General features: G+C 35.4%; 2 protein-coding genes across 4 annotated transcripts; both read right to left on the bottom strand.

Annotated features, from left to right (window-relative positions):
* Positions 1-2,246: 2,246 nt before the first annotated feature.
* Positions 2,247-3,635, bottom strand: LOC149224547 (RNI-like superfamily protein). Its single transcript, XM_089386146.1, has 2 exons — positions 3,301-3,635; positions 2,247-3,099 (listed from the first exon to the last, which is right to left on the bottom strand). The coding sequence occupies exons 1-2, from the start codon at positions 3,629-3,631 to the stop codon at positions 2,459-2,461; spliced, it is 972 nt and encodes a 323-aa protein (XP_089242272.1). The 5' UTR covers positions 3,632-3,635; the 3' UTR covers positions 2,247-2,458.
* Positions 3,636-3,740: 105 nt separating this feature from the next.
* Positions 3,741-8,065, bottom strand: LOC149224546 (uncharacterized protein At4g08330, chloroplastic-like). Of its 3 annotated transcripts, none has more exons than XR_016249524.1 (3): positions 7,758-8,064; positions 4,012-4,477; positions 3,741-3,878 (listed from the first exon to the last, which is right to left on the bottom strand). XR_016249524.1 is itself a non-coding variant. In XM_089386148.1 (3 exons), exons 1-2 carry the CDS (start codon positions 7,781-7,783, stop codon positions 4,105-4,107), a joined length of 399 nt encoding a protein of 132 aa, XP_089242274.1. In that variant the 5' UTR covers positions 7,784-8,065; the 3' UTR covers positions 3,741-3,878; positions 4,102-4,104. The 3 variants fall into 3 exon arrangements, 2 of the variants coding, with proteins under 2 accessions (XP_089242274.1, XP_089242273.1); XM_089386148.1 differs by having other exon boundaries at positions 4,102-4,477; positions 7,758-8,065; XM_089386147.1 differs by having other exon boundaries at positions 3,741-4,477.
* Positions 8,066-11,024: the final 2,959 nt, after the last annotated feature.

Raw genomic sequence — 11,024 nt, 5'->3', positions numbered from 1 at the left:
ACCTCCTTTGGGACATCGACTGAAGGATCGAAGTCGGGGGTCCATTTATTCAGAAAGAGTCCTTGATTTCCCATGAAATATGGGCCGTTTCTGAACACCAGATCTCGATCTTCCTTGGTAGTGAATTCGAAGATGAAAAAACCTCTTCCGACCGCGTAGCAGATCACATTGTTGGCCAGCAGCGGCCTCCAGTTTCGTTGAACCCATTCATCAGTCGATTTTGTTGTTGGCCAACGACCCATAAATTGCCCCACTAAACCTCTGTCAGCCAAGGCAAGGGCGATTTTGATCGGCTGATCTTCCGGCAAAGCGATTTCTGGGATTTCATCGAGCTTTTTGATAAACTTCGGTACTTCGGGATGAGGTCGTTTTTTCCCCCTCTGCGATAGCAGGCTTCGGAAGGCTTCTGCTGATGATGGAGGAGGGATGGGAGAGGGCTCCGCACCCCCTGGTGCAGCCATGGCGGCGGGCAGTCTCGGCAGCGAACGCTGACCTAGCCGGACGCAGATCAGAACGCGTGCGCAGCAAAAAAAAAAAAAAAAAAATTCAAACAAAATTTATTTAACAGGATCAGTCACAAAAATAACTGAAAAGCGTACAATGATAGAAATAAAACACATAATTTCTCCTTCAGATCAACATTTCATTCCTTTAATCAAAGCTTACAAGGTATCCTCTATAGTGTCCTTTAAACCAGCAGCTATATGGTCAATAAAATCATCTGAAACAACAACGTGTGACCTATGAAAAGTGTAGGCAGCTGCAATAGTACAATCTGCTCTACTTTTGTCTTTCATGGACAGCAAATCACTCTTTCTCCTTCATAATCACCGAAGCACAATAGCAATATGTTATAACCAGATATGAAGGTGTACAGCAAGATCTGAAGACGTATGGACTATACATAAGAAAAGACAGCTATACCTATGATATGCACTGTACTGCCAGCTATATTTGTTGATCCCTTTAGAAAATGTGCTCTTCTTCTCTTCCTCGTGCATCCTCGTTTCCTTTAGCACTCTTGTTCTTTTGTATGTGTGAGATTTTTCCTATGCGTTGAAAGAGGATAACTAATATCCTTAATCTTAACTGCCACCTATCTTAATCATGAGAGGTGGACCAAGATTAAATCGTAATCTAAGTCACCAATATTGTAGACTTTTAAAACATTTCATTTAGATTCCTAAAACTAGTTAACTTCTAAATACCAAACTTTCACTTGTATTTTTTATTTTCCAAGTGAAATTACAAGATAAAATTCACAAAAACCTTTCCAATGCGGTCACCAAAGAAATGTCTGTAACCACTTCCTGCATATTCACACTGAACCTGTGCAAAACGTTTCTTCTTAAGCTACATTTCTTAAACAGAAAATGGATTTATGTTTTTTATTGTTTTCTAATTATTATTTGTATTTTGTGACATCCTACAAATGCCTGGACTGTGAAATGCTTTTTAAGGCAGTAAACTACATTTAACATCAATGATTTTTCATTCAAAGGATAAAATCCCTTGATGTGTTCTATTGGGTTAATTAGATTAGACAAGAATGTTCTGTAAACCTTTAAAATGCAATTTTTCCAAAGGGAAAAGAATGTGGGAGACGATAATCTGTAAAATTCGGAATGCAATTTATAAATGCAGTGTAATGACAACCTGTATTTCATGAGCATAAAACACGTTTCACAGTCATTCTATACTGTTACATTTTATGTTTTGACAATTGTTCAACATGGTAATTTAATATGGTCCAGCTGGATTCTACAGACAGTCTGCCTTTAAAACACAGGCTTTTGACCTTGTTTGGCATAGTACTTTGTTACGGGCTAACTGGAGTCTACAGAAAGTCTGCCTCCAAAACATTTTCACAAGTGTAACCATCTCTGAATTATTTCCTTCCAATCATAGTGTTCAAACACTATTAAAACTAAATCACACTTAAATATAAAAAACTATGCTGCGTCAGGCTAAAGAGCAATTACACAAAATTCTAACCACCATCACTTTTTCATGGTTCTATCCGATGAACTGACCTAAAACAATACAGATATATAACGTTTCTTCTTGAAAGTTGTGCTATTCTTATACATTTACAAAAATAGTGAGAAATGATTCAATAGTATACGATAATAAGAAACCATTACAGGACAATTATCTGGACATAGGTACTTAATTTGAAGTGTACTGCAAAGAACCTCTATGCAGGAAGAATGATAAAAGACCACGGCCTGTTTTCATAACGAGGGTTTCCCAAGTTTCGGGCAAAATCTATAGAATTTCATTGAACAATTGCTTTAATAAAACAGAAAATATGGCATCAAATTTGTCCCGTCTGTTTTCATAAGGAGGGCTTCCCAAGTTTTGGGAAAAACCTATAGAATTTCATTGAACAAATGCATCAATAAAACGGTTAATATTGTATCAGATTTGTCCCGTCTGTATCTTGAGCAGCAAAATCTTATTTCTTTAAAAATTTATCAGCAAAAGGAGCTGCACACATGCATTCCTGGGGAATAATTCGAACAGCAGACCGGGATTGTTTGAAAAGCTCCACTGTTGTTGATGTCAGGTTAGGACATCCATGTAAGTAGAGAGAGGAGAGTTTGGGACATCCATTTTTTATTGAATGCATACTTGCATTACAGAAATTTCTGCAGCGATTAACATGAAGGATCTCTAGGTTTCTGCAATTTTGGGCAACACCTTGCCACCCTGCAACGCTCACCTCTTGGCAGACTGCCAGATTCCATTCTTTCAACAATGGGCAACCCTTGGAAATCTCTATTACAGCCAAGTTCTCAAGGGTTCGGCACATCCTCATGTACAGGAACTGCAAATTAGTGCATGCCATGCCAATACACCCAAATCCTCTTAAGCCAATTGCTATGCTATTATGTAAGTGGGACAAGTTCAAAAATTGAAGAGAACCACCTTTAACAGTCTTGGACAGCCCAGCATCTGTCAAGCGGCATGACTCTGCTTCTAAACATTGAAGAGACAAATTCTTCTCAAAGCCTTCTCCTTGTATGTTTCTACAAAATGAAATAATAACAGACCTAAGCTCAGGGCACCTTTCAGAGATAACTGCAATGCCTGAATCTGTCACATACACACAATATGAAAGATTTATTATTTCTAATTTTGGGCAACCTCTTGCCACATATCCAAGACCATTATCGCTGATATTACAACGATAAAGACTCAAAGACAACAATGCAGTGCAACCATTACTAATGTAAGCTAACCCTTCATCTGTGATGCTGAAGCAACAGTCGAGTGAAAGGTGCCGCAACTTTGAACCTGCTGACTGAAACACAGTAAGGGCCGAATCAGGAATTTCGGTGCAGCCAGACAATGAAACAGAATGAAGTGCAGTGAAGCGATCGAAAAGCCTGCCAAGATATTTAGAGAAATTGTGAGAAGTGTTTAAACTATCACGGGACTGAATCTTTACAGAACGACGGATCCCACTCTGAATTTTGAGCCATCGGTGGCATGTGAGCCCAAATGCATCCCGATCAACCCAATTCTCCAGAAATTTCACAACAATAGTAAGGCACTCATCTGGAAGGTCGTTTATACATGTTTCCCCAATGAAACCACAACTAGAATCATCTCCATTGCCAGCCATTCCTTCAAAGCAGAAATGTTAACCTCCACAAATCACCTCAAAACTAAAAGGCAAGGAAAACTGTACTCATAATCATTGCATATAGGCAAGCTTGCTTATTAAAAAACAATTCAGCCATATAAAATCCATTCATTCCTCAAATGTAATCTGAATAACTGATCTTCACTGAGAGCAAACATTGAACATTGTCAAACATTTGACAAAGATGGTAGGCATATACTTTCAGCCTTAGCCCAGATAATACTTCCTGCAAAGATACACATCTGCTCAGGCTGATATTTGCTTCAAATAAATCATTTCAAATATTTGTCCTTCCAAATACTCAAAAAAAAAACAAAAAACCACCCTAAAATTGCAAGCAAACCCAAAGTAGAAATTACATAGTCTGAACATGATGATGAAAATACATATCATCCAGGAGAATTGGATAAGATTCTTTGCTTGATATGTAAAAGCCTAAACTCCCGGACCTGTCATGCCAACTCAGATGCATGAGTTTCATCTGAAGGTTGTAGTGCACGAATCTTCATATTGTATTTCTTCCGAGTAGGAGTTCCACTACCTGAGCTTGAATCTGAACTGTCAAATCTACAAGGAGCTGCAGAATCATCATAGCCATAGCCAATAAAAGCTCCACATTTACGACAAAGAAGTTTCGTTCTCATACGCCAAAGACGCCAGGAATAGGGAGCACATTTAACCTCGTCAACCTGAGTGAACCTGCTCACATCAATGGACAAGAAAGAAATGATGCCTTTCTTAATGGCCTTGCGGTACGCTGAACCAATATTTGATGTTATGCGGTTTGATGAGCTCAAATTCAAAGGATATCCGCAAGACCCACAGCTGCATAGACAAGTAGGTAAAAAGAGCCGATCTCATCAAACAAATTAACAGAAACGAATGTCAAACATCATAATACACAAGGATGCTTCACCAGACTCTTTAAAGCCAAGACAAATATATTGTCTCAAACTGCAGTGACATAAAAGCAGTGTCACAAACAAAATACATTTCTGAAACCTTCATTTTTTAAGCCTTCAGTGAAAACATGCAGTGTCACAAACAAAATACATTTCTGAAACCTTCAGTGAAAACATGACAGAAGGAAAGTACCAGTCATTTTAAATATTTAGTTTTAAAAACTGTCTTTGTGTTTCCGAAGAGCAATCACAACTTTGAACTTAGTCGTTTTTAATCTTTAGAACTACCATGTGCTTCAAGGAAGAGATATTACAAAAATAGCACCCAAAATTCACCTTTATGACTTAGGATCTGGAAATTAACAAAAAGCTATATTGATAACGTTGCTTTTTTTCTTCCTGTAAAAGGAAGCCAGGTGTTAGTATAATCTTTATCAGGGTTTGATTACCCAAAAATGCTGGATGTAGTCCAATAAAGAGTAGCGGTGAATCCGTCAACACCATTAAGGTCTGGTGATCACATGCATCAGTGTAAAGTAGTGTTACACCGTTCGATAGGTGGCAGATATCAACACTTACGCTTAAATTGTAATTAATAAGCATATTCAATGCTCATTGCTTGCTGTTAAAGGAAAACAATATCACTTACGATTAAATTGTAATTAAGAAGCATATTCAATGCTTCCTGTTAAAGGAAAAAATTATAGCTTATAGATATGAAACCTTTTACTGTAATATTAGTCTCACCAAAAAAAATGCTTTCCATTCATTTGATAAACCAAATTACAAAGAAGTTGTTACTTTCCTTTCTTCAACCATATCTTACCATATCTTACATGTGAGAACATAAAAACTGGCCTAACATAACGAACATAAGCAATCCAGGGCCCAATACACCTTATTTTTGTGGTTCGTAAAATAGTAAATACCTTTACACAATTGGGTAGATTCATTCAATCTCTCAGACAGATGTGTAGCCATTGGCCAACTTGTTTAGTTATCAGAGAAGTACATAATGGGGATAACGCCAAAGCCTCAACGACGCCTAAAGTGACTTATAGAAATCTGACCATTTTTACTGTTATTTGATTCTTAATGACTAGAAATTAAGTTTCCTAAAGAACTATTATTTAGCATCATGGCCAGGCCAGAGTTAGATGAGTGCCTGAAGCAGTTTGCTTTAGTATCTAGTCAGAAATAACTATTGTAATCTGCTACTATAGATCAACTTCACGGATTCCCTTGAGTACCTACGAACATATGAATGACAAACAGATGCATATGTCTGACAATTCTGGTTAAGTGTTAATTAGGTTTAGCCAAAGGGTTGGGAGGAATGATTATTATTCTCTCTAACCAAGTTCAATTCTTGTAAGTATCATGTTAAGCTCTTAGTATTATTGTAATGGCTTCATGCCTTGCTGTTGACTGGCCTTGTACCCTGAAAATTCTAAGATTTTCCCCAAATATTTAACATGGAAAAAAAATGAGTAAAAATTCTTAAAAATATGATGGTGACCAGAGTGTCTCACAGAAAAAAACTCTGGTTAAGATTAAGAAAACTCGATACCTTTCTTTTGACCAGAAACCAAAAATAACAAAGAATATATAAACATCACACAAACACTTAGAATTTCCCCAAATATTTAACATGGAAAAAAAATGCGTAAAAATTCTTAAAAATATGATGGTGACCAGAGTGTCTCACAGAAAAAAACTCTGGTTAAGATTAAGAAAACTCGATACCTTTCTTTTGACCAGAAACCCAAAATAACAAAGAATATATAAACATCACACAAACACATACCTAAAGTTCGAAAAGGAGGCTACGTTCAAGCGTAAGTAAATAACTTTGCTATGGTGGTACCATTCTCCAATCAAGCTTCAAATCTTTACAAACATGGTTTGTTTTCAATGACCATTTCATTTATGTAAGGTTTAATGGAACTGTCTCAAGTCATCGAAGTTAGATGCAAGTTCTAAACAATATTGATGAGATAGATACCCTCACCCACATCTTCTTAACCACGGAAATCCTCCTTAAATGTCATAAATCATCTCCACTTCATTGTATTTACCTGGATTGGAAAACAGCATACTTTCCTCATCATAAAACTTGGCTAACATTCTGAAAGAACCGTCGGCAATGAAATAATGAAGGAAAGGCGCGGAAAGCAAAACCGTGATATATAATTTATAAATACATTTTTCGTTAGAGGAAACTTTCATAGATAATTGCCTGTAGGTTGGAGAATATTAGGATTAACTTTAATACAGGTTAGATAATAACAGATTATTGATCTAGCACTTGCAGGAGATCAATAGGCTTATAGCCTTAGAGACTTATCGGTTGGGTATTCTTCCACCTTCTCGCATGTTTTCAGCTGTTTTGGTGTTCTTCCATTCCCTTATATGTTCCAGAATCCAGCCTGGTTTATCTAGGCTTCATCACACTTGAAGCCACGCCTATATAAGAGACTAGAATTGTGATGTAAGTAGAGTATAACATAGGATATAATTGCAACTTTTGCAAAAGGGCAATTTGAAAAGTGCTTTTATGAGCAACATTGTAACAGCTGATCAAAATCATCAAAAAATTGTGAGCAATATGAAGAATGCTCCTATAAAGAGAATTGTAACAACTGGACAATGATATCCAAAATTGCTAATTAATCAGTGCCTACCTCTCTCGCCACAATAAATACATTGCCAAATAAGCATGAAATTACATTTAAGCGCCCAGTTTTGCCGAGTAGGAATTAGATTTTTCGAAAAAAAAACATCTTTTGTAACTTGCAGGCATGTTAGTGCACTTTCAATCGTTAGGCGAAAATATGATAACGAAGGGTTATAACGAGGGTTCTAAATTAACACCATTTTTTATGGCTATAGCACCCAGTTTTATTAAAAACCCAATTGGGGCAAAAGGTCAAAAGGCACAGAGGGTAGGGTTTTTTTCAATCGCAGAAAAAACATGATACAAACTGACAAAAGAATTGAGATTTGCAGACATTGATCCGTGATTTTTCTTCTTTTGTAAGTATTGAAATTGCAAATTCTGAGCAGAAATCCGCAGCAAGCAGCAGATATCCACCGATAAATCGAAACCCCAATCACTGAAAAATGTCTGGATTACTCTGTATAGGGTTATGACTAATCTAAGACTTCCACCATAAAACTGAAATCGAGATTTGAGGGCGTACCTGTAAGTAACATCGGTTTGTGACATAGTGCAACAGTCATGAGTCCATGAACTTGATAACCGCTATCAGCTGGAATGAGATCCGCCACAGCCGAGTCTCTTTCCACCCAATCGCACTATTCAGCCAAGATTGTCCGCTCCTTGCGCCTCCCTACCACGTGGATATGCCTATGCCATGTTACATCTGTGAAGATCTTAATGATCCCCTTTATGTGATCGGATCATGACTCCTTACCTGCTCCTCAAAATTGACATTAACGCCCTCTCGCAAAGCAGGCCCATTCAACGCTCCACATAGTGATTGTACAGAAACTGAATTGATTTATTATAATTATGAGTCAGCATTAAGAGTATCACTAAATTAAGGTTGTTTTTTGCCGCATTCTTAATTTTGGATTTAGTTATTTGTACAGAAATTGCGTTGATTTACTAAAATTTTGAATATTAGTAAATTAAGTTTGAGGGAAGTAATCTAATTTTAGATTTACTTGCTATGAAGTTTTTGGTTTATTAAGTAAAAATAAACTTAGGATATTTAGCGTAATCGAGTTAATATACAATTTTAGAATTTTAATATATAAATTTGTTATTAACTCTTGTTTAAAATAATTTGTAAAATAAAAAAATAATAATTTGTATAAAATAAAATAAAAAATATATATATATATTTTAATTAAATATTTTTAATTTGTATTAGTGAAGTTTAATTGGTGATCAAACTAATGTGAAATATGTGAAAATTAAGAGATTCAAGTTCAAATCCTCGGTTTACCAAGAGGAGGACAGGTTGTAGTAACCGAGCCAGGGAATCATTTGTCTCATAACACTCTTCTTTGAAGAGAATGAATGCTTCTCATCTCCCTTTTTGTCTATTAAATAGAACAAATTACTCCAAAAATGGAAGGAGATTGGAAGATATCGGCAAGCACACTATCCATTTGTCAACATGCTAATTTTTATTTCTTTGTCTTAACTTTTACTTAACTCAACATTTTTTTTAATTTAACTCTTGTTTTTTTTCTTTTTCTATTTTGTTAACTTCAGTTTTTCTTACTATATATATTTGTTACTATAATTCTTACTATTTGTTAACTAATAACTTCAGTTTATTATTTGTTATTTTGTTTATTTGTTATTATTATTTTTCTTCGTTATTTTATTATTATTATTATTATTATTATTATTATTATTATTATCGCTTTATTTATTCACATATTAATATTATTTCATATATTATTATTATTATTATTATTATTATTATTAATTGATTTATGCCATGGGGCATTACATATTCTTCCTTTTTAAGGAACTTCATCCGAAAGTTAAGTTTAATCATTTAACTTTTTATTATTTTATTTATTTCTTTATTACTTTGTGTTTTCCCTACACCCTTTGTTGAACTAATATACCAGCAGCATTGAAAGTTACACAACATCAAAGAAATCCCATGGAACCTCAATTCCTTTTTCCCAACTTTCAGAATCAAACATAAAGCCTCATCAATCTATACAATAGCCCCAAGGCTCACCCCAAGGTTTAGACCTCATTTTCCCCAAGGCAGACACCCGACCCAGTACTCTAGGCATCTCAAAAGGTTGGCCCAACTCCCTCCACATTCACTAAGGTGCACATCCCCAGGCATCGAAATCCTACACACACTTCTAGACTTTGGCATCCCAATCCAATATCAAGCACTCGTCCTCCTCAAGATGGTCTCATAGCCCTTCAAGAGTTATCCATCAAGAGCTATACAAGGCATATGAACCATTGCTATATGTAGTGTTAATTGAGTCTATCTCCAACCATATGGTGTTACATATTCTCCCTCATAGGTATGGGCTAGCACGAGATCATCAAATAAACTGGTTCTCTCAGCCCATTTGTGGATTTCTTGTCAATCATCACATATCAACATTCAACCAATGCATTAGTGATAATCGTAACATCATAGAAAATAATCCATTTGACAAATCTTGCATACCATCATGAGAACATATCATCTTTTTGAATATAAAAAAATGCATGCTCATGCATGTTATAAAATCTACATACAATAATCACAAGCTTCACATCATGCAATACCATCATAAGCTATAACATCAACATTTATGTATAAAAAATATACCATCCCATCACATAATGAATGGAACGACATATCAATATAATCTCATATCATAACATCATAAATACCAAAATCATCGCAATACATATCAAATAGAGAGCAATAAAACATTATAAGCACTCTTATCATAATTCATTAGAAGAAGAAAAAAATTTCATTTGGCTATATAAATAATCGATACCAGCTATGAAATAATATTATTCAACGTTTGTCTATGATCTAGGCTATCCCATCAATACTATTAGTGTCAAATCATCAAGATGCCAATTACCTTTCAATAATCATTTCTTGTTCTTTCAATTAAAGAGTTGATATTTACACAGTAGGTATAGTCATTTAGGTACATCATTACTTCAAATAAGCCTTGCCATCTTCACCATTAATATTTAGTCATGTATTCTTCCTTCCCCAAAAAATTTAGTGAACATACATCATTAAGATATTACTGGCCACACTATCATTCTTTAAATCATCAATATCAAAAATAAAGTTTCATGATCACTATACATATTTTGCATATCCATTCCAATACCATTTTACTCAATGGAACACAAAACTAGGTCATCATTGTCTATGTTTTTTGTCATGTGATAACAGATCGGGTTACCCTGGCTGCCAATAACCCATGCTAACTCCACTCAAAGCTCCGTATTTACCTCCTTTTCAACAATATTTCAAGAACCCATTTAAAATATGCAGTCAAAATAGGAATATGAATTTACTTTGAGAAGTTCCATGAGAGATCTTTCTCTCACCTTCCAATCCTTTTCCCTCCTCATTCAATTTACATATGCTTCCACTTGACAAATGGTGCAACGGGTAGGCCAAATGGGCATTTAAAAACCGAACACATAATCCTCCAAACTTTATGTGCAATCACTGCGAAATAATTTCATAGCGCAGTTAAAAATTTGGTAGGCATTGTGAAATAATTTCATAGTAGTGCTAAAAACCTCATATGGAATAAAGGCTAAACATAGGGTTCGATGTTGTGATTCAACACTCAGAATTAGCATCCATTTTACAGGCCTAGCAATCACCTTCTAATTACAATTGTGAAGGGCATTCAAATTCCTTTCTTACATGAACTTCCTGTCTTTTAGACATCACAATCCTCGTGAATTAAGCCATTCATATTCCATACTC

The sequence above is a fragment of the Pinus tabuliformis genome, chromosome Q, assembly GCF_031772625.1.
Source record: "Pinus tabuliformis cultivar Carrire ecotype Pingquan chromosome Q, CPIR1, whole genome shotgun sequence".
Lineage (NCBI taxonomy): Eukaryota > Viridiplantae > Streptophyta > Pinopsida > Pinales > Pinaceae > Pinus > Pinus tabuliformis.
The sequence above is the reverse complement of the archived record's forward strand: the minus strand, read 5'-3'. Positions and strand labels throughout refer to the sequence as shown.

Coding starts and splice junctions, on each gene's coding strand:
- LOC149224547 (XM_089386146.1), bottom strand. CDS start 3,631: ATGGCTGGCAATGGAGATGATTCTAGTTGTGGTTTCATTGGGGAAACA. Junction 3,100..3,300: donor TACTGTGTTTCAGTCAGCAG/GTTCAAAGTTGC, acceptor TGTATGTGACAG/ATTCAGGCATTGCAGTTATC.
- LOC149224546 (XM_089386148.1), bottom strand. CDS start 7,783: ATGTCACAAACCGATGTTACTTACAG. Junction 4,478..7,757: donor CAAACCGATGTTACTTACAG/GTACGCCCTCAA, acceptor TTGTCTATGCAG/CTGTGGGTCTTGCGGATATC.